The sequence below is a fragment of the Capricornis sumatraensis genome, chromosome 14 (genome assembly GCF_032405125.1).
Source record: "Capricornis sumatraensis isolate serow.1 chromosome 14, serow.2, whole genome shotgun sequence".
Lineage (NCBI taxonomy): Eukaryota > Metazoa > Chordata > Mammalia > Artiodactyla > Bovidae > Capricornis > Capricornis sumatraensis.
In genome coordinates, this window is record NC_091082.1 from 35,800,071 (window position 1) to 35,821,480 (window position 21,410).

The window sequence follows — 21,410 nt, forward strand, 5'->3', positions numbered from 1 at the left end:
AAGTCCCCATATATATTTTTTAGATAAATCACAAATTCAGAAATCTTTAAAAAATTCTTTTCTAGACACTCATCATTACTTTTCTTTAATCCAAGTTTCCTGCTCCTCAGCCTAGACCCTTCTTGGTATCATCATTCATGTTAACCTATAACACTTCTGCCCTCCAACTTTTTAAACATCTGGTAAACCAATCTTTTCACTAAGTAGCTATCTCCACATCCTCCAACAGCTCCATCTACTTATCCAGAGTGTCTCAGGGCTCTACCCAGGGTGCAGTTCTTCTTGTCCCTCTTTGGGGCTGCTCCTTGGTGATGCTTCACACTCATCTCACTCCTACTTTCCTTCACACAGGCAGTAGAATCTCCAGTCCTTTCTTTTCTCACTTTCCTTCCCTAACAACCTGAGAAGCAGTTGAATACAGAGGTACCAAACACAGGCTCTGCCCAAGTTCAAAGCCCAACCCTTCCATTTATGAGCTATGAAACCTGTAGCAAGTGACCCACCCCTCTGTGTTTCGGTTTCCTCATCTCTAATGAAAAGGTAGTAATTGTACCTACTTCACAGGACTGTGGTGATAATTAATGGCACTAACTTGTGTAAAGTGTTTACAACGGTTTCTGACACATGATAAGTGCTCAGTAAATGTAAGCTATCATTGTATTAAAAATGACCAGATCTTATATCTACTGTTCAAAGACAGGCTGGTGGTTTGGCAGAAAGAGCCTGAATGCTAGAATTAAAGCTTGGCTTGACTTCTAAATCTGTCTCATATTACTCGGGGTACTTCATTCTCAACATGAAAAACCATTTGCAAAACCATTTCCTGTCTTCCTTCACTGCATTCTATGTACTACCCTGATGACTCCTCCGCCCCTGGTGTTTCCTACCTCAATACTGATGCTATCATTCAAGCCTCCATCCATGTCAGAAATTTATGGTCTCTGTTGTCTCTTCCTTTACTCATATAGGTCCCTTCCCTTGGCTCACTCCTGACCATCCTTCTAGATTCAGCTCATGCTTCCTCTTCTGCTGGTCTTCTCTAGCCTAAACCACATTGTTTCCAGATTAAATGTCTTTGTATTGTCATAGGACTGTGGGGTTTTCCGATCCGTAGAACTAATTAGAATGTAATTGCCTATGTCTTTCTCCAACCGATGAATTCCATGAGAACAAAATCGTTGCTTTTTATCCCCACCTAAATCTCCAGAGTTTAACATCCTCCCTTACCCCTAGCTGGTACTTGATAAATACATCTGGGATGAATGAATAGATAAAGGAATGAATGAAAGAATGCAGAGACTTTGCTAAAATAACCATCTAAAGAGAGCTTATTTCTGTCCTGGGAGAAGATCCTAAATTCTTGCCTAATACATTCCAACTGCAGTTTAGTTTCAAGACTTTGCTAGACCAAAGAATAGATGTGGAGGCAGTAGAAAATGAGTAAGCAAATACTGAGGGGAGACAGGTCTTTCCCTAGGAGGAGTTAGTCCCACAGACAGTAAGAACAGCTACGGTACCCCCAAATTAAAGAACTATTACCCAAACCTACTTTAAAAATTTAAGGATGTAAATTATTCCTGTAAGAATTTGGGTTTATACAATACCATTTAGTCAGTTGTTTGACTGTTTGACTTTTTAAATAGTAAAATGTGATAGCTCTAATAACAGTTAACACTTACAATGTGCCAGGCACTGTTTTAAAAGCTTTACCCATCATTACTCAATTAAATCTTCATAACATCTCTGTGATTTAAGTCCTGTTATAATCCTCATTTAACAAATGAAGAAGCTGAGGCAAAGTGAGATTAAGAATTTGCCCAAGGTTGCATAGTTAGTTAAGTGGTGGAGTCCTGGCTATCTGACTTCAGATAGTCTCTTAACCATCATGTCATATTGTCCCTCGACCTTCCTTTAGCCTTTTGCTTAAACAAACACCTTCTGAGAGCCTATTAAGAATTTCCAGGGCCAGACATCAACTGAGGTAAGTTCTAAAACCTCCATAGAACTAATGTAAGCCCTGCTTCCAAGCACCTTACAACCTAACAGGTGTAAGCACTGTAACAGGCCCATCCACACACCACCATAGTAGGACAAAAGAAGAAAGAATAATTTTATCTCCCTAGTTTTAGGAAGAGGGAAATGGTCAGACTTCAAAGAAGGGGTTAGCCCACGAACTGGGTCTGAAAGACAGGCAAGGTTCACAGTCAAGTGAACCAAGAAAGCAAATATGGAAGCTTGCAAATCTATGATGGTGATTAACAATTGATTGAGGAAAGATTCTCTTCTTCAGATTGTTGGTGAGACCTCGTGTTATCAAAATGTTATTCCCACAGCAGCAGTTCTTAACCTAGAGACTGTAGATTCTCAAAGAGTTCTTAAACAGAACTGTATTTCAGTGTATTTGGTTTCCTTTGCAACCCTTGCATTTTACTATATGTGTTTAAAATGTTATTCTTATGAGGAGTCCACAAGTTTCACTGTCAGAAGGGGGTCCATGGCACAAAAAAGGTTAAGAATCCCCAAGACCTAGACCTACTGTGCTAAGAACTTCTCTGATATAAGTACATTGTTTTAGTTTTGATAATAAGTAAAATTGTGCTATTAACAGTTTCTATTCAATCACCTTACAATAGATCCAATGGACCAAAGAAAAACTGATGAATGACCCAATTATATTTGTGGATTTCTTGGATGTAAACAAATCTCATAAAAAGAAGACCTATCAGTATACCAATGACTATAATAAACTTGCCGAAGTACTTACTGAATTCCAAATGAAGTTGAATTCAGCATCTTTGGAGGTAGAGACACATACTATACAAAAATCTAAGGAATACTATTTTCAAATATATATTTATATATACACACACATATATATAGGCTTCCCTGGTAGCTCAATCAGTAAAGAATCCGCCTGCCAGTACAGAAGACTCAGGTTCATTCGCTGAGTTGGGAAGATCCCCTGGAGAAGGAAATGGCAACTCACTCCAGTATTCTTGCCTGGAGAATCCCCATGGACAGAGGAGCCTGGTGGGCTACAGTCCCTGGGATTACAAAAAGTCAGACATGACTGAGCGACTAACACTACACATATGTATATGTGTATGTAAAATCAAATATTTTTGAGATGTATGTGTATGTATAAGAGCGAGAGAGATCAAAAAGTATACCCTAAAATTTTAGTGAAGACCAGTAAAAGTGTAGGTTTATATTGTTCATCTTATTTTGCCTCATCTAAATAAAACGTGCACAACTGAGGCGGTAAAATGCTGAATTATTAAAGTTAAGGGAATTAAATGCAAGAGAGGGTGTGTCAACAAGTAGCAGCAATATAGCTGGGACTAATTCACAGTTTTTCCCATTGTGCTGTGCTTAGGCACTCAGTCGTGTCCGACTCTTTGCAACCCCATGAACTGTAGCCCTCCAGGCTCCTCTATCCACAGGGATTCTCCAGGCAAGAATACTGGAATGGGTTGCCATGTCCTCTTCCACGGGATCTTCCCAACCCAGGGATCCAGTCCAGGTCTCCCACATTGCAGGCGCATTCTTTACCATCTGAGCCACCAAGGAAGTCCAATGGGAAACTACATTCCCATTGTAGTTATGAGCAAAGGTGATTTGGAACATTGACACCAACAAAGTCAGATACCATACACGGATTCCCTGAGGCTTGTTCTACCCCAAGACAGAGAAATAGAAAATCAGCCTGGATATTGCTGCTGTCCCCTTCATCTTCTTCCCTCAAGCCTATGCCCGCCTTCCAATCTTACTCATCAGAATATTGGCAAAAGGACAGTTCTCATTGTGCACACTTATTTTCCATAAATGTAAACGAGTTTATTGGGTCTAAATTATTGGATTACCAGATTAGTCATTCTCACTTCTACATCTTGTATGTAAAACCACAATGAACACTTAATTTTTCTGTGCCTATAATCACTTTATTTTTTTCATTTCCCCTGGTAGATTTCTCATTCCTTGGTATTTTTCAAGGAAGCCATAGAACACATTGCAAGAGCTACAAGGATCCTTCGACAATCAGGAAGTCATATGTTACTGGTAAGAATTTAAATTTTTCAAATTTTTTTAGTATGCAAAATAAAAATTAAGGAAATTCAATAAAAATCTACTCTGCTTACAGAAATTTAATTTTTGTACACTTTCTATTTATGAAAGCTCATATTCATTGACTCATATGACAAGATCCTTGTCCTCTCAGAAGTGCATAAAAGTTCACCAGCTATTTGTTTTTGGAAGGCATTTAATATGTAAAAACAGTGATGGGTCTGGCACCATCTCTAGCATATCTTCAGTATTAATACAGTGTCTGTGCAGGTGAACCTTGACTTCAAAAATAATACAATTCCTTGAACATTTATTTAGAAAAATGAATCGTTGCACAAAATTTTACTGCTCATGAAGGCAAATGAGAGTTAAATTCTTGGAAATTCCGCCAATCCCTTAAATAGAGAAAAGCTTTCAGAAGGCTAAATAAAATCCAATGTATTCAGCCAATGATATGTCACATTATTATGACTATTTTTTAAGTTAGTCATTCAAATTATGTTCTCAGATCACAAAAGAATTACTACTGGAATCAATAACAGGAAGAAATCTGGAGTATTCACAAATATGCAAAACCTTTGTAATACATTCCTAAATAAATAACCAATGGGTAAAAGAAGAAATCACAAGAGAAATTAGAAAATGCTTTGAGGTGAATGAAAACAAAAACACAGCATACCAAAACAAAAAAACAAACAAAAATAAACAACAACACAACATACCTAAAGCAGTGCTTTGAGGGAAATTTACTGCTACAAAGGCCTATATTTTATTTTATTTTAAATTTTTTATTTTATATCGGAGTATAGCAGATCAACAATGTTGAGATAGTTTCAAGTGGATAGCAAAGGGACCCAGCCTTACACATGTATATGCCCATTCTCCCCCAAACTCCCCTCCCATCCAGGCTGCCACATAAGATTGAGTAGTTCCCTGTGCTATAAAGTAGGTCTTATTGGTTATCCATTTTACATATGGTGAAAGTGAAAGTGAAGTCGCTCAGTCGTGTCCGACTCTTTGCAACCCCATGGACTGCAGCCTACCAGACTCCTCCATCCATGAGATTCTCCAGGCAAGAATACTGGCGTGGGTTGCCTTTTCCTTCTCTATTACATATGGTAATGTGTACAAATCTCAAGTAAATAACCTAAGTTTCCACCTTAGAAAACTACAAAAGAAAAGAAAACTAAGCCCGAAGAGGAAGTTATATGAGAGAAAAGATGAGAGAAGATAGTAAAGAATAGAAAAACAATGAGAGAATATCAATGAAAGCAAACAAAAAAAATGATTCTTTGAAAAGATCAACAAAACTGACCAATCTTTAGAGAAGATAATCAAGAGAAAAAAGGCAAGAACACTCCAACTATTAAAACCAAGTATTTAATACACCTTGATGAAATGTACACCTTTCTTGAAAGGCATAAATTACTGAACTGAAGAAATATAAAGTCTGTACTTACATAACTAATAAAAAGATTGAATTAGGAATTTTAAAACTTCCCACAAAGAAAAGCCTAGGGCCAAATGGCTTCACTAGAGAATTCTAACATTTAAGGAAAAATTAAATCAGTCATTTACAACTCTTCCAGAAAATAGAAGAAGGAATACTTCCTAGCTAATCTATGAGACCAGTATCACCCTGATACCAAAACTATATAGGTATCATGAAAAAAAGAGAACTACATACCAATATCCCTGTGAATATAGTTGTTAATTTTTTTAATGAAATATCAGCAAACTGAATGTAACAACATATGAATATTATATATCATGGCCAAGTGAGTTTTATTCTAGGAATGTGTGTTTGATTTAACATCCCAAAATCCAATAATGGAAAGGAATGAACTGCTGATGCATACTACAACATGGAGAACCTCGCAACCATCATGCTAACTGAGACGTCAGATGCAAAAGACTTCTTACTGTATGATTCCATTTATAGGAAATGTCCAACAAAGGCAAATCTATAGAGAAAAAAAGCCTATTAATGGTTGCCTGGGACTGGAGATTAGAAAGAGGATTGACTGCAAATAGGCTTGAGGGATATTTAGGGGATGATAGGAAACGGCAACCCACTCCAGTGTTCTTGCCTGGAGAATCCCAGGGACGGAGGAGCCTGGTGGGCTGCCGTCTATGGGGTCGCACAGAGTCGGACATGACTGAAGTGCCTTAGCAGCAGCAGCAGCAGAAGTACTCTAAAAATGGATTGTGGTGATGGTTACATAACTCTGTAAATTTATTAAAAATCATTTAATTGTGCGCTTAAAATAGGTATGGTCTATAGTTTGAACCTTAATAAACTGTTTTAAAAGGATAAAACTTCCCAGAGAGCACTTCTTGAGTGTTATTGCCCACAGTAAATGGAAAAAGACTTTTTTGAATGCTTACAAATGAAGACTCAAATGTTGATAGTCACATTGCAATTATTTATAAGCCTATCTATGCTATTTTTCCAGATTACCTTTTCAGTGCAGTTATTTCATGTAGTTCAAGAGGCTGTGAAGAGAAAAGATTAAAATATTGAGTGTTTGAGTGCCTTTTAAGATTTTGATAAAATATTTTATGTTTCATGTGTTTATCAAAGCATTTAAAAATAGTCTTAGGTAGTTTTACTAACTTTCTAGCACATCTAAGTAGAAAACTTTTTATTTCTATTTAGAAATAAAATTTCTAAATTTTTTTTTCTTCCCAAGATTGGAATAGATGGATGTGGAAAAGAAACTTGTGCGACTCTGGCCTGTTATTTGGCAGAACACAAAATATACCGGGTACCTTTATCTCACAATTATGCCGACTTAGAATTCAAAGAAGATTTCAAAAAAGTGTTTATGCAAGCAGGATTAGAAGGCAACCCTTCTGCTTTGATAGTTAGTAATTTGAACCTAGATCAAGTAAGTACTTTTTGTTTTTATTATTTTCTAAAGTTTAATATTTATGGAAGGTATTCCCAGGTGGCACAGTGGAGCCCTCCAAATTTAATATTTGAAAAGAAAATATTTATCTATGGTCCTATTAACCTGCCATATCAATTCTTTTCATTATTTTCCATGCTTATCTAATCATAGCCTATAGAGTTTATGAATATGCAATCATTCTGTAGATAGTTTTACATAAGTACCACAATAAAAGAATTTTCTGTCTCTATAATTTTAATTGACTAATTGGAAGTAATTTATCTGTGTAACTAAAGTCATCCATTTTACATTAAAACCAGTTTTATAATCTGTCTTTTAAAAGTAGCCCTATCATCTGTATCTACTGTCTGATCATGTAATTTACAGTGTGCTCTCACAGAGTTTGAGGCTTCTGTTTCTGTCCTTTATCCTTCTGCTCAATTTTCACCAAAGCCAAGACCTTTCTTTGCAGCTTATGCCTTATTTATATGTAAGCAAAAAATGTTAATCACTCAACTTTTTAAAAATCTATTCTTTTGCATAAGTTATACCCTTCCACAGCCAAAGCATAATTAGGAATACCACCTCAGATTGTATGTACTTCTTTGTGGCGAAATTTCAAGGGAATATTGTTTATTATCTACGATCCAGAGGTGTATAGTTATTAGTATTGTTTCAAACTCCCATTTTGTTTTTTCTCCTGATACTGGGCCTCTCTCCCTAGACTTGTATGTGCCTGTTTCTCATGTCATATTTTGAAAGTAAATCCAAGGGTCATGTCATATCTGCTATTCTCCATAATATCCAGTTTTTCTGCTTTACCTATATATTCTCCCCCTTCCCAAATTTGAATATTCTGCTCCTTGATCAGGTTGAGGTTTTTGCCAGACACTTGCTAGATTTCAGAAGATGTAGTTTCTCCCCTGCCAAGAATGTATATCATTCTAATTTAAGAAACTATTTTTCAGAAATCCACTGTCAAAGCTGAATTGAACATGGCTCCCGTGTTATTCAGGGGTTTCCCTGGTGGCTCAGCTGGTCAAGAATCCGCCTGCAATGCGGGAGACCTGGGTTCGATCCCTAGGTTGGAAAGATTCGCTTGAGAAGGGAATGGCTACCTACTCCATTCCAGTATGGCCTGGAAAATTCCATAGACTGTATAGCCCATGGGATTGCAAAGAGTCGGTCACAGCAGAGCGACTTTCACTTTCACTTTCCATGTTATGCAGAACTTTAAGGTTATTGCATCTCCTTTCCAGACTTTTTCTAGCCACATCATTGCTTTCCACATGAATCCAAAAAATGGTGCTATGACTTTGTTAAGTTTGTTAACATTTGTTAAGTGCAGGGTACCAGATGGTGAGCTACAGTTTAACAAAAGACAAGAGAATCTGAAAGAGAAGTTTATTACTCAGGTTCTGCAGGAGGTACACAGCATGCTTTGAGGGAACCCATGGGAAGTCAAGGCAAAGTGCAGAGAGAGAGAGAGAGAGAGAGGTAGGACCAGGGCACACGCCTTGATTGGGGGAGCAGTGCTTTGCAGTGCTTTTGGAGTTTCCAGGCTAGGGCCAGATTGGTCAATTCAAACCCAACAAGGGTAAGTTCCATGGGGGTCTTATCTAAGGAGCACATAAAGGGAAGGCTCTGGGAAGCAGGGAAGACGGTTGACACAAGGGCTGTTGGGAAGTCATATCAGAATTTACACTTGCTTGTAACTCTGTGGGTTGCTCTCTAAGGCATGTGCATCCATGAGAGGTATTTTGTCAGTTTAAGTCCCCCGGCAGGCTGCTTGGCCAAACAAAATGGGTGCTGAGGCAGTAATACTATGGAGTAATTTAGCTAGACTCTCAACAAGTAGGCAATAATCAGAGTATTTAATAAATCTTTGGCGCTTCTCCATCATGTCTTAGTTGAGACAGGAAAGCAGTTAGCCCCATGTCACCTCTGTTGGCCTCTATTGGACGCAGCCCCCTAGTTCTCTGCCCTTTTCAACTGGACTGAAATACCAGGTCCCCGTGAGTGGCTAAAGAATGCTGTATCTTGAGGCACTGATAATGCTAATAATGCTTTTTTGTTAAAAGAAAGCTTGGATTTATTCTAAAAACCAAAATGCTCATACTTTTTTTATTGCTCCTCTGGTAGAATTTCTTTCATTGCTGCTTCTCCTCTGTTACCTTCCCATTCATTTTGGAATCCTTTGCAGAGATGTTTTTGGTTAAAATAAGCTTTTGGCCATGTAATTTCTAATAGTTTGTGTGGTATTCAAACACAAAAGTATAAACTATACTTTTATAAACTGTGTATAAACTGTGTGAAGCAGAGTCCCTGCTCAACTTAATTATTGTACCCACTCCTCCCATGCCTCTTCCCCAGTGCACAACACAGTGTTTGGCATACTCTTGGTACCAAATCTGTTTCCCTAATGTTTGAATAAATGAATGAATAGATGAAGCTTATTTTGACTCAGAAAAAAATGTTTCTGATGGGCTTACATTAAGAGAAGTTATTTTTTTTTATCTAAGTTCTCCTGAAACACTATTGCTTTCTTGATTTGCTTTGTCCAGAGTAAAATACATGCCCAATTTACTCATTCCTGATTAAATGTATGTTTTGCCTAAGGAGTTATTTATGGAAGATTTGAACAGCATTATTAATTTGGGGAAAATACCTGACTTGTTTGAAAATGAAGAGCTGGATGCGATTGCCCTCAGGCTTAGATCTCTTGCCGAACAGTCTGGTTATGTTGATAATAGGCAAGCTTTACTTTCGTTCTTCCAAAAGGTACATTTTTGTGGATTGCCTTTATCAAATTGTCATATTAAATTGAAAACAGACTATGTTCAAATTTCATAAAATTTTATGCTAGTGTCCACTATTTGTTGAAAATAATGCTGCAATGAACATAAAGGTCTGCATTAAAAAATAGACTATGTTTATAATTTTGTACATGAATTTCAAGTTGGATAATTTCTTTAGTTTTTTACATGAGTTTTTAAAGCTACAATAATGACTGCCATCCTGATACACAGACACACCATAGGCAGGACAAACATGAGCAAGAATCTGGGCCTGGCTGGCTAACAAAGACTTTAAAAAATAATATTAGCTTGAGGCAATAAGAGAAATAAGATCCCAAGATTATTTCACACCCTGTAATCCATTTCTAGCCAATGATGCTTTTTATTTCAGTTGTATGCTGGCAACAAGCCTGGAAAGGAAAGAAACAAGAATTCCTCATCCCCTTAAAAGGCCCTAGAACTGTCCAGGAGGTTATGGGTTATCCAGGTAGAGCAGGTAATATTCAGAATGGACTCGGCAGTGAGCTTGCTGTGAAAGAATCAGCTGGATGAGAGGTATCAACTGGACAAATTAACTAGGCATTCTGTGTCTTTAAGACATGATGACTGACCAGATAGATTTGATTACCCAAGCCAAAACGTTCACTGGTAAAGTACCACAGGCCAACTTATTTCTCAAGTCAGTTTCTATCTTTTATGGAGACATTTGAAAATTGAACTGAACCACCATCCCTTCCTCAGCAGATACTTAGTGATCTTGCACAACAAAAACATGTAAAAAATTCTGGGAATGGAATCCACAATTGTAAGAGAACAATATAATATAAATGGATGTTTGAATTGAGTTGTATTTTAAAATACTGCAGTAGAAAGAAGAATAGGAGATATCCTGGAAACTTGTGGCACACTCGCACTTCTTTACAAAATTGGTTTATCCAATAGATTGTGAGTGGAAAAATAAAATAAATTCTGATTTACAGTGTGGTGAATAGTGCCCTCCAGAAATAAAAAATAAGAATCCTAAGGAGAAATCAATTTTAATTTTATATATATGTCATACTTTCAAAAATGATTTGAGGTTTTTTACAGTAATAATAAATAGTGAAAACACAGTTTAAACTGTTGGATATCTTCAAGTAGGAGTTTGCAAATGGGCAAAGCAAAGAGAGGTAATTTCGTTTTGTGGGTTTTCCCAGGTGGCTCAGTAAAGAATACGCCCACCAGTGCAGGAGACACAAGAGACAAATTTCAATCCTTGGGTCAGGAAGATCCCCTGGAGTGGGAAATGACAACCCACTCCAGTACTCTTGCCTGGAAAATGTCCATGGACAGAAGAGCCTAGTGGGCTACAGTCCATGGGGTCGCAAAGAGTAGGACACAACTAAGCACACATGTGATTTCGTGTTCAATTTAAAGATTTCTGTATTTTGTGAACTTTGCATTGAGGAGTTGCATTTGCTTTTATACAAATTTTAAAGACAAGCAGGAGGGGGAAACTCTTACCCTTGAGTCTTCTTTCAGCTTTACCACTCTTATTTGGCAAAATAGGTTGCTTGATACTCAAAGATATTATTACTTTGTACAAGTCGAACCCTTTGAGTTAGATGGACCACTGACTCACTGAAGCTGCTTTCAAAAATGTGGTTTTATCATAAAGTGATGTATGAAATGAGGAAGGAATATGTGCCCTGTGGTCAGTCCTTCCAAGAAGGCAAGAACAGCAACAACACAACCAGTTTTTAGGTGGGGCAAGGATGCAGGCAAAATTCTTTGAAACTAGCACTTTGCCTAGGACCTGAAAAATTATATAGAATCTAACACTGCTTGGCTGTAATCCTTCAGCTGTAGGAGTTTATTAGTGTCTCTGTGGCGTTCTGTACATAACATTATCTGATTCTCTGCATCTCTTTTAGCTTTAATTCATCTGACTGCTTCTTTCTTTGAGTTTCTGTGAGTCTTAAATGCACACCACTCCAGAGGAAACAGTTAAACAGACAGACTCATCACCATCTGATATAAACTGCCCTACTGAATAGAGCTCTAGCACCAGATCCCTTTATAAAGGATGGTTTATACAAGGAATGTTCTGAGTCCAGTGACTCCCCTACCCAGTCCATCCAGCTGAAGCCAAGAGGGGGAGGTCCCCTAGAACAGAACCTGGCTCCTTTCCTCAGAAGGGCTCTGTGAAGCTTGTAGTTTCCCTTGGAAGGACTCTGGTTTATGACAGACACTCAGTACATGATTGATAGGTACTCCCCCCATTAAGGAAAAAAATGGAAACAAATTTTAAATGGAATTTTCCATATAATATTTTCTTCAAACCAGTGGATTGCATTTAAACAACTTATATTTTCATTAATTTTCAGAGAATACATAAAAATCTTCATATTCTTATGACCATGAGCCCTACAAGACCTAACTTTCACCAAAACTGTAGACTATATCCTTCCCTGATCAGCTCCTGCACGGTTGATTGGTATGAGAAATGGCCGGAGGATGCTCTCCTGATTGTAGCTGATGCTTTCTTAAGAGAAAAAGTGGATATCAAGAACAGAGAGGTAAATATAACCCCTTTAAAGAAATCTAATGCAAGTGACGATTTCTATTTATTATCAGAATCCAACAACACTACATCTCTGAATGACAATGAACCTTAGGTGGGCAAAGAGAGGCAGTTCTGGGCAAAATTATGAAATAAGGCAAGTGTCTTGACTCTTTATCAATTCCTCATCTCTTTTGCCCCCTAATTCACCCTGTCTCAATGATGCCCAGATTCCTCACTGCTAAGGTCTCTTCACAGTTCTGCCCTCATGGTGGACAGCAGATTTCCACGAAGGTAAACAACCTCCATTTTTCATGCGCTGGTGAGGATACTGCAACCTTCTGTGTACTTCTTGTGAATTTCACTGGGTTGGTTACAGCAACACAACTACAAAGAAATGAGAGCACAGGCCACACACAAAATTACCTCAGAACTCATGAGCCACAAGGCAATAAGAATCTATTCTAGAGTGATTCAAATGAAGATCCCGAGAGATGTTGGCAAAAGAAGTTGTAAATTCAGAGAGGCCTGAAACTCTGTGGGACCTAGAAAGGGGCTTACAACCCTACCTGTCCAAGTGTTCAAGGAAAGCAAAGGCCAATAAGGGTAGATTCAGGGTGAAACCAGGAAGAAATTGCAGCTGAGTTAAGAGTGACCAGTTTAGCTAGGCTTGGTGGATTGGAGATGCATAAACACAACTAGATTATGTTCAGGTCAGATTCTCTCTGAAGGTAAGCAAAGAGGACACTCCTTCTATTCTAGTTGTGCCTACCTGTATCTCTACATTGATTGATCCATTGATTTCCATAAGGAACGATTCTGGCCCCCTCCCCCAACCCCTGCAAGATACCAAAATCAGGATGCTCAAGTGAAAGCGAAAGTCACTCAGTCATGCCCAACTCTTTGCGACCCCATGGACTATACAGTGGCTTCCCTGGTGGCTCAGAGGTTAAAGCATCTGCCTCCAACGCGGGAGACAGTCCATGGAATTCTCCAGGCCAGAATACCGGAGTGGGTAGCGTTTCCCTTCTCCAAGGGATCTTCCCAACCCAGGGATCAAACCCACGTCTCCTGTATTGCAGGCAGATTCTTTACCAACTGAGCCACAAGGGGAGCCCAGGAATACTGGACTGGGTAGCCTATCCCTTCTCCAGAGGATCTCAAGTCCCTTATATAAAATGGTATAGCATTTACCCATAATAGGTTCACATTCTATGATATATTTTAAATCATCTCTAAATTACTTGTAATACCTAATACATTGTAAGTATATGTAAATAATTGTAAATACAATGCAAATGCTATGTAAATAGTTGCCAGCACAAGAGAAATTCATATTTTGCTTTTGGAAACTTTCTGGAATATTTAAGAAGTATTTTCAGTGGTTGTTTGAATCTGTGGGTGCAGAACCCACAGATACAGAGGGCTGACTATACACCCTTTAAGTCCTTACATTTTTCTAGCTTTATTTCACTCATGAAAATTGGGTATCTTGCTATCAATAACCTACTTTAAAGAAAGGAAGATACAAGATAAAGCACTATAAACCTTGGCCATTGACAATGTACCCTAAATCCTTGGAGTGCTGCAGCAGAAATAAGGAAAAACCTAGCTGAGATGTCATTTATTGTTAACCTTTTCTCTTTTTGTCTTTTCCACCCTAACATCATCCTAACCACAAAATCTCATGTATTTTTAATCCCATTCATCCAAACCCTTTTTCTGCATCTCCACATCTCAGAAATGACAAATGTATTTGCAATGTCAATTTTCTTGTGTGTATGTGTGTATTTAGACTGCTTTCTCTTAATTCTTAGAAATTACTATTTTTCAGAACTTAAAAGAAAAACTTGTCCCAACATGTGTCCAGATCCACCAAAGCGTGAAAGAGTTGAACATAAAATACTTTCAAACAACTAGAAGGCATTATTATATCACTCCCAGTAACTACTTGAGATTCATGGATACGTTTGCCCACATTTTGAAGTCCCGAGAGAAGGAAATGCAAAAGAAGAGGTAAGGCTTTGAGACCGAGTCAGATATACGTATACTGTATTTGTGCTCTTATTTGTGAAAAGGGATACAGATGCAAGTGAACCCCAACCCACCTTTTCATTGGAGGGAAAAGAGCAAAAGCTACAGAAGATCTTAAAAGAGGTAGGTGTCTATCTCCCCTGTGGTCATTCACAGGCTGCCCCTGTAAAGGCAAGGCTGACAGATTCTGCCAGTGAAGAAGCAATAGACTGTTAGAGTCAGACATGGACAATGAAAACAAGAGTAACCAGCATTGCCATTCCCAATGTCCCTTATCCCATGAAATGAAAGTGAAAGTCACTCAGTTGTGTCCAACTCTTTGGGACCCCATGGACTGTAGCCCACCAGGCTCCTCTGTCCATGGGATTCTCCAGGCAAGAGTACTGGAGTGGGTTGCCATTTCCTTCTCCAGGGAATCTTCCCAACTACAACACTGATAGTGGGAGGCCCTGCTGCTGAGAAGTCCACAGCAGGCTGCAGCTCAGCAGTTTTAGAACCTTCAGCTGGCCCTGGGAAGGTGGGGGAGGAAACCTGAGCTAGAAAGTCTCATATCTAATCAGAACTCTAGAGTCATTGAGAAACAATCTCATGACAGCCTCCCAGAAGATAGACAGTGGGAAATGGTGTTATAGCATCTGCTCATAAGCATTCCATGCTATCATGTTCCAAAAGGATCACAGACTTATCTCAGTCGTAGTTAAACCTTCTCCTGTGTGACCTATGTGAAGGCATGAAAGGTTGCCATGGTGCCACGTGAAGGCATTCCTTTACAGCTCTATCCTCCAACCTGTCATTTATCCAGCTGAAAAAGAACAGCCCACTCTATCAGATACCCCAGTTAAGTGCACTGATAGGGACTTAGACCAAATCCATTCTTGGACAACATTGGGTGAGAATAGCCATGATGACTGCCACTTGGAGGACAGACCACCGACAGATTTCGTATCTCGAGTCAAGCCAGTTAAAATTGTTATTGATCCTAATGCATCAATAATTGGCAGTCGCCCACACTCTGCCTTTACTGGTCAGCTGGAAGCCCAGGGCAATGAAAATTTTCACCACCACTCATGCTTGAGAGTTTAAACTAGTTTGTATATGGCACACGAGTATAGACGTGACATTTACAGAAGCAGTAGCAACCTCAGCAGCAGCATTTTACTCACATGGTATCAGAATCTCATTTATTTTTTGTCAACAACTGTGAGTGGCACATTCAACATCAGTTGTACAGCAGTTGCTACAGTCTGTGAAAATAGTCCTGTTAGTTCAAAAGGTTAATCTTGTTCCATTGTTTTATATAAAAGCCATTCACTCCTCTGGGTTAGCAGCTCCTAAAATGTTTCTGAAAGTCCATGGATTAAGCCTTTTGTTAGTTAGTGATTAAATTGAGTATGATGGCCACAGGCTGGGTAAATTGGCCAGATGCCCTATAGACAAGAGTTATAAGGAATTAATGGAACTTCCTTCTACTTCCGACCTCCAAGTTTCTAAGGTGTCCCCTTCTCACCATCCAAGGTTGTTGCTCTCCATTCACAGTCGTGATTGGTATGACCAGTATCTGTCACAATCACTTCATCCACTTCCCAGTCTTTCCCATGTCTTACCCACACTGTACATCCCTAAGTTGCTCAATAGTTTCTTCCTTATGTACCTTGAACTATCCTAGAACATCTCCTTAACCCCCTGATGTGTAATGAGGATTACCTAAGTTATCACCTTCTGTGCATGCTCATTATCATCAATATCCATCAGTGCTTATATCCATCAAGTATAGCTAGGTGGTACAAAGAAGCACCAGGTTATAAGTCCAAACGTCATAGCTCTTCTTTACTTCTTACAAATCCAGTAAGAACCTTCCTAGGAATAGATATGGGACGAAAAAAAAGAAGGGAACGGTTAATTATGTGCTTTGGGTCTCTTACAGCCAGTCCACGCCTCTTCTCCACCTCCAAAACACTTAGCATCCTGTAGCAGTGGGAGATATCCTTTTGGGAAATAATTACTTTTAAAGCCCAAGTTACCTGTCATAAGTGTGTGCTTCATTGGGAGCTTAGTTTCAGTTGTCTATGTTTCTTTAGTTTTTCCTTTGAGTCCATTTTATTTTTAATATCACCTGTTTCTAGGGGGTCATATGTTCACAAATTAAATGCTAAGCACAATGTCTGACGTACACAACACACAACAAATAATAACTCTTTACATAGGTAAATAGTATAAAGAGACTTACCTTAGGAAGATCACTCTGGTATGAAGAATAAATTGTAGAGAGACAAAAAATAAAAATGAAGAAGACTTAAAAAGCTAATCTGGTAATCCACATGAGACTTTTGAGGACCTGTCCTAGAGCCTTAGATAAAAGAATAAAATATCAAAAATATTTGTGTAATTCACAATTTAAAGGGTATGGGTGATGATGTTCTCATAGATTATGAAAGTCCAAAAAATAGAAACCATATATTCAGTTTTTTAGAAAATGCTCTATGGAACTTATTCCCTGTCTTAGAACTAAAATTTTCTTGACCAATAGCTTTGTAGTCTTCTTATTTAAATTTTTCTATTTATTTTATTCCATACAAATGTATATTTTCAGTTTTTTATTCTAGTGAATAGATAAATGAAAAATTTTCAAACTTATTGTTTCTTATTTTAAAAGAAAATTTGTTTTGGACATTATTAGATTCACAGGAAGTTACAAAAATAGTACAGAGAGGTCCAAAGTACCTTTTACTCGGTTTCTCTCAGTGCTCACATTTTACTTAACTATAGTACAACATCAAAACCAGGAAACTGTCACTGGCACAATGTGTGTTTATAGTTCTGTGCCATTCAACTTTATCATTGGTGGCGATTTGTACAAGCACAACAGCAGTCAAGATACAGAACTAGTTCATTATCACAGATTCCCGCTACTGCTACCCTCTCTACAGTCACTCCCACTCTTTTCCTCCTCCTATTCCAAATACCTTGCAACTGCTAATCTCTTCTGCATGTCTCCATTTTTATTCTTCACATGCAGAGAGTGATAGTGCTTTCACTCTGGGATCTAAGCCATTGCATGTATCATGAGTTTATTCTGTTTTATCGCTAAAGTAATAGTCCATATGGGCGTACCACAGTTTGTCTAACCATTGAAGGAATTTGGGCTGATTCTAATTTGGAGTTATTATGAATATATCTCTGTACAGGTTTCTGGGCAGATATAAATTTCTGTTTCTCTAGGATAAATGGCAAGAGTATGACTGTTAGGTCATCTAACCTATGAAGAAAATATCAAATTGTTACTGAAAATGACTGTACTATTTTTTGTAGTTTTATAAATTATGTATGGGAGATTCAGTTTCTCTGCATCCTTGAGAGCATTTGGTATTGTCACTATTTTCTATACTGGCTATTTTAATAAGTAGGTAATTATATGACATTGTGATCTTAATTTACACCTCAGTGGTTAGTGATGCTGAATATCTTTTCATGCCCTTATTTGCCATCCATATATGTTTTTCAGTTTAATGTGTCTTCATATCTTTTTCACATTTTCTAAATTGTTCAAATTTTTTATTGTTAGTTTGAGAATTCTTTATATATTCTAAAATAAGTCCTTTGTCAGATATGTGGATTACAAATACCCTATTCCAGTTGGTAGCTTGTATTTTCATTCTCCCTTTCACAGAGGAAAGGGTTCTAATTTTTGATCAAGCCCAATTTATGATTTTTTTTTCTTTTATAAATTATGCTTCTCCTGTCTAAGAACTCTTCACCAAGCCCTAGATCCTGATCACTTTTTCGTATATTTTCTTCTAAAAGCAGTATAGTTTTACATTTAATTCTATGGTCCATTTCAAGTTAATTTTTGCATAAACATAAGGTGTAAGGTTTAGGTTACAGTTCATCTGATGTAACTGATGCCCCAGCACCATTTGTTGAAAAACATTTTCTTCCTCTGTTGCTTTTGCACCTTTGTCAAAACTGAGTTAGGTGTCCTTGTGTGGGTTTACTTTTGTCTTCTCTATCTGTTCCATCAGTCGTCATATCTGTCTCTCAGCCAATACCACATAATCTTGATTACTGTCAGTATGTAATCAGTCTTACAATCAGGTAGAATAATTCCACCCACTTTATTCTTTTTTTTCAAAATTATTTTAATTACCTGAGTTCATTTGCCTTTCCATATAAATTTTGGAATAAGTACATCTATACATAAAAAATTTTTTTTTTACTGAGATTCTGACAGGAAACCTATATATCATTTTGGGGAGAATGGGCATCTTTACTATGTGGTCTTCCGGTCCATGATTACAGTGAATCTTGCTTGGCTATTATTTTGTTATATCTATACTTTCTTAACTGATGCAAAGAGCCAACTCATTGGAAAGACCCTGATGCTGGGAAAGATTGAGGGCATGAGAGAAAAAGGAATGACAAGATGAGATGTTTGGGTCATTGACTCAATGGACATGAATTTGAATAAACTCCAGGAGATAGTGAAGGACAGAGAAGCCTGGTGTGCTGCAGTCCGTGGGGTCGCAGAGAGTTGGACATTACTGAGCAACTGAACAACAACAAAATGCTTTCTTAATACCTTCTTTCCCTTCAGGGAACGTTTCCATATGGGCCTATCCAAGATCCTGGAAACAACTGCTCTAGTTACAGATATGCAGGAGGAGCTCTTGATTCTTGGCCCTCAAATAGAACAAAAAACAAAGGTGTGTTTGATTTGGGATCTCTTTTAAAACTTTTATGGTTTAACATGGAATGGTGTTTGCAAGCAGAAGCTGATACTTGACAAACATGGGTTCGAACTTCAGCTTTATTACCATGCAGCTGTGCAGCCTCTCTTAGTCTTAGTTTTCTTATCTGTAAAATGAGGGGAGCAGTAACAACAACAATAGCAAAGTAGTAACATGATTGTATTTTTTAATTATTTTTATTGGGATATAATTGGTTTATAATATTGTGTTAGTTTCTGCTATACAACCACATGATTCAGCCATATGTGTACATATATACCCTCCTTGGACCTCCCTCACACCCAGCCCCCATTCCACGCCTCTAGGTCATCACAGAGCACCAAGCCGAGCTCCCTGTGCTATGCAGCAGCTTCCCACTGTCTGTTCTGTACATGGTAGAGTATGTATGTCACTGCTACTCTTTCAGCTCGTCCCACCCTCTCCTTCCTGCCCTGTGTCCACAAGTCCTTTCTCTACATCTGTGCGAATTGCCATATGACCCAGCAGTTCCACTACTGGACATAAACCCTGAGAAAACAGTAACTCAAAAAGACTCATGTACCCCAATGTTCATTGCAACACTATTTACAATAGGACATGGAAGCATTGTAGATGTCCATCGACAGATGATTGGATTAAAAAAAGATGTGGTACCTATATGTAATGACATATTACTCAGCCATTATTATATTTTAATAATTAAATGTGACAATTGCTCAGTTGCTCAGTTGTGTCTGATTCTTTGTGACTCCATGGACTGTAGAACACCAGACTCCTCTGTCCATGGAATTTTCCAGGCAAGAATACTGGAGTGGGTTGCCATTTCTCCCTCCAGGGGATCTTCCTTCCCCAGGGATTGAATCCATGTCTCCTGCGTTGGCAGGTGCATTCTTTAATACTGAGCCACCTGGGAAGCCAATAATAAGTATTTAGCTAATTATAAATGAAATAGAAAAATCTGCAGTTACTAGTTAAATACATCTGAAATGCACTGTGGTAACTTGCAGTTGGCCAAGTATTCTAAAAATCATTACTCATCATCAATCTTTATATGTATGAAATTGTATGAAATTATATTTGTTGTAATCATTTTTATTAGTCTATTAAACAAATATATTTCATGGTGATTTTGACAAATTCTGTAAGAATGAAATAAGCTATTTGATTTATCCTTTTAAAAAGATATCATGTCTCTTAAAACTTATTTTAAGAAGAGTTGTTTGGTTCATTAGGAGAAAGAAATCCTAATGGAAAAACTACAGAAAGATTCCCAAGTGGTTGAGAAAGTTCAGATGCTTGTTAAACAGGATGAAGAAATCATGGAAGAAGAAGTAAGAATCGTAGAAGAGTATGCTCAGGTAAAATTAAAATATAATCAGTGAAAGTCACTTAGAGATTTGCAAAATTGTTTCCTACCCCAAAAACTTTAAAGTCAGGCTAACTGCTTGTAAATATATAGTGTTCCAACTTTGCCTGTTTTTCATTTTTTTCCCAGAAAATATTTATATTAATACCTACTAGATGCAAAGTACTATTAAGTGAAGTGCAAAGACAGAGGGTCCCTTAGGAAAATAGATAGTCTGCTTCTCCTGATTAAAATGAATAACACTCATTCAACCCATATCAGAAATGCATGTGGCCTCCAAGAGGATCATCTGAAGGATGGAAGGGTTGTTGCGGTGGCCTCCTCATTTCCTCAATGCTAAGCAGGAAGCCCTGCAGTTTATTTTGCCCAAGTGAGGGGATTTACCTATTATGTTATCCAGCTTGGAGGTGGGAGGGGGGTCCAGGATGGGGAACACATGTATACCCGTGGCAGATTCATGTTGATGTATGGCAAAACCAATACAATATTGTAAAGTAATTAGCCTCCAATTAAAATAAATACATTTATATTTAAAAAAATAAAAAAAAATATGGACAGGCAGCTTGAAAAGGTTTCTCAGAGAAACCTTGGATTGAAAATAATGCTAACACTGGAAGTACAAATGAACAATGAGAAGACAGCAGGCTGATACCTCTCATATCTCTGGTAGGAACTACTTATTCTTCAGCCATGTTTTTAATGATGATGTAATCAGATCTAACAAGGAGCCAAGAAGAATATTTTGAAATTATCAAAAAGGCTATTAGAAATATCTATTCACATTCACTATCATTTATAATAAACCTTGCCTAAATATTTATTGTGGTACTTTGAGATATTAGCTAATGATAGTAGCTTTTGTATTTAACATAAATAAATAATTCCCCCAACTGAGGTTTTAGCTAATATATATATATTTTATATATATATATATATTTTTTTTTTAAATTCATGGAGTTGCTCCATGAAAAAACTTTTGCACATGGA

General features: G+C 37.7%; 1 protein-coding gene across 1 annotated transcript in view; it reads left to right on the plus strand.

Annotated features, from left to right (window-relative positions):
- LOC138090212 (dynein axonemal heavy chain 14-like) overlaps positions 1-21,410 on the plus strand; it is a 301,641-nt gene that overhangs the window by 176,604 nt on the left and 103,627 nt on the right. Inside the window, exons 46-51 of the mRNA XM_068985722.1 lie at positions 6,759-6,956; positions 9,579-9,740; positions 12,124-12,315; positions 14,134-14,315; positions 18,925-19,033; positions 20,290-20,415. Coding sequence (XP_068841823.1) covers positions 6,759-6,956; positions 9,579-9,740; positions 12,124-12,315; positions 14,134-14,315; positions 18,925-19,033; positions 20,290-20,415 — 969 coding nt within the window. The remainder of the gene's footprint in view (positions 1-6,758; positions 6,957-9,578; positions 9,741-12,123; positions 12,316-14,133; positions 14,316-18,924; positions 19,034-20,289; positions 20,416-21,410) is intronic.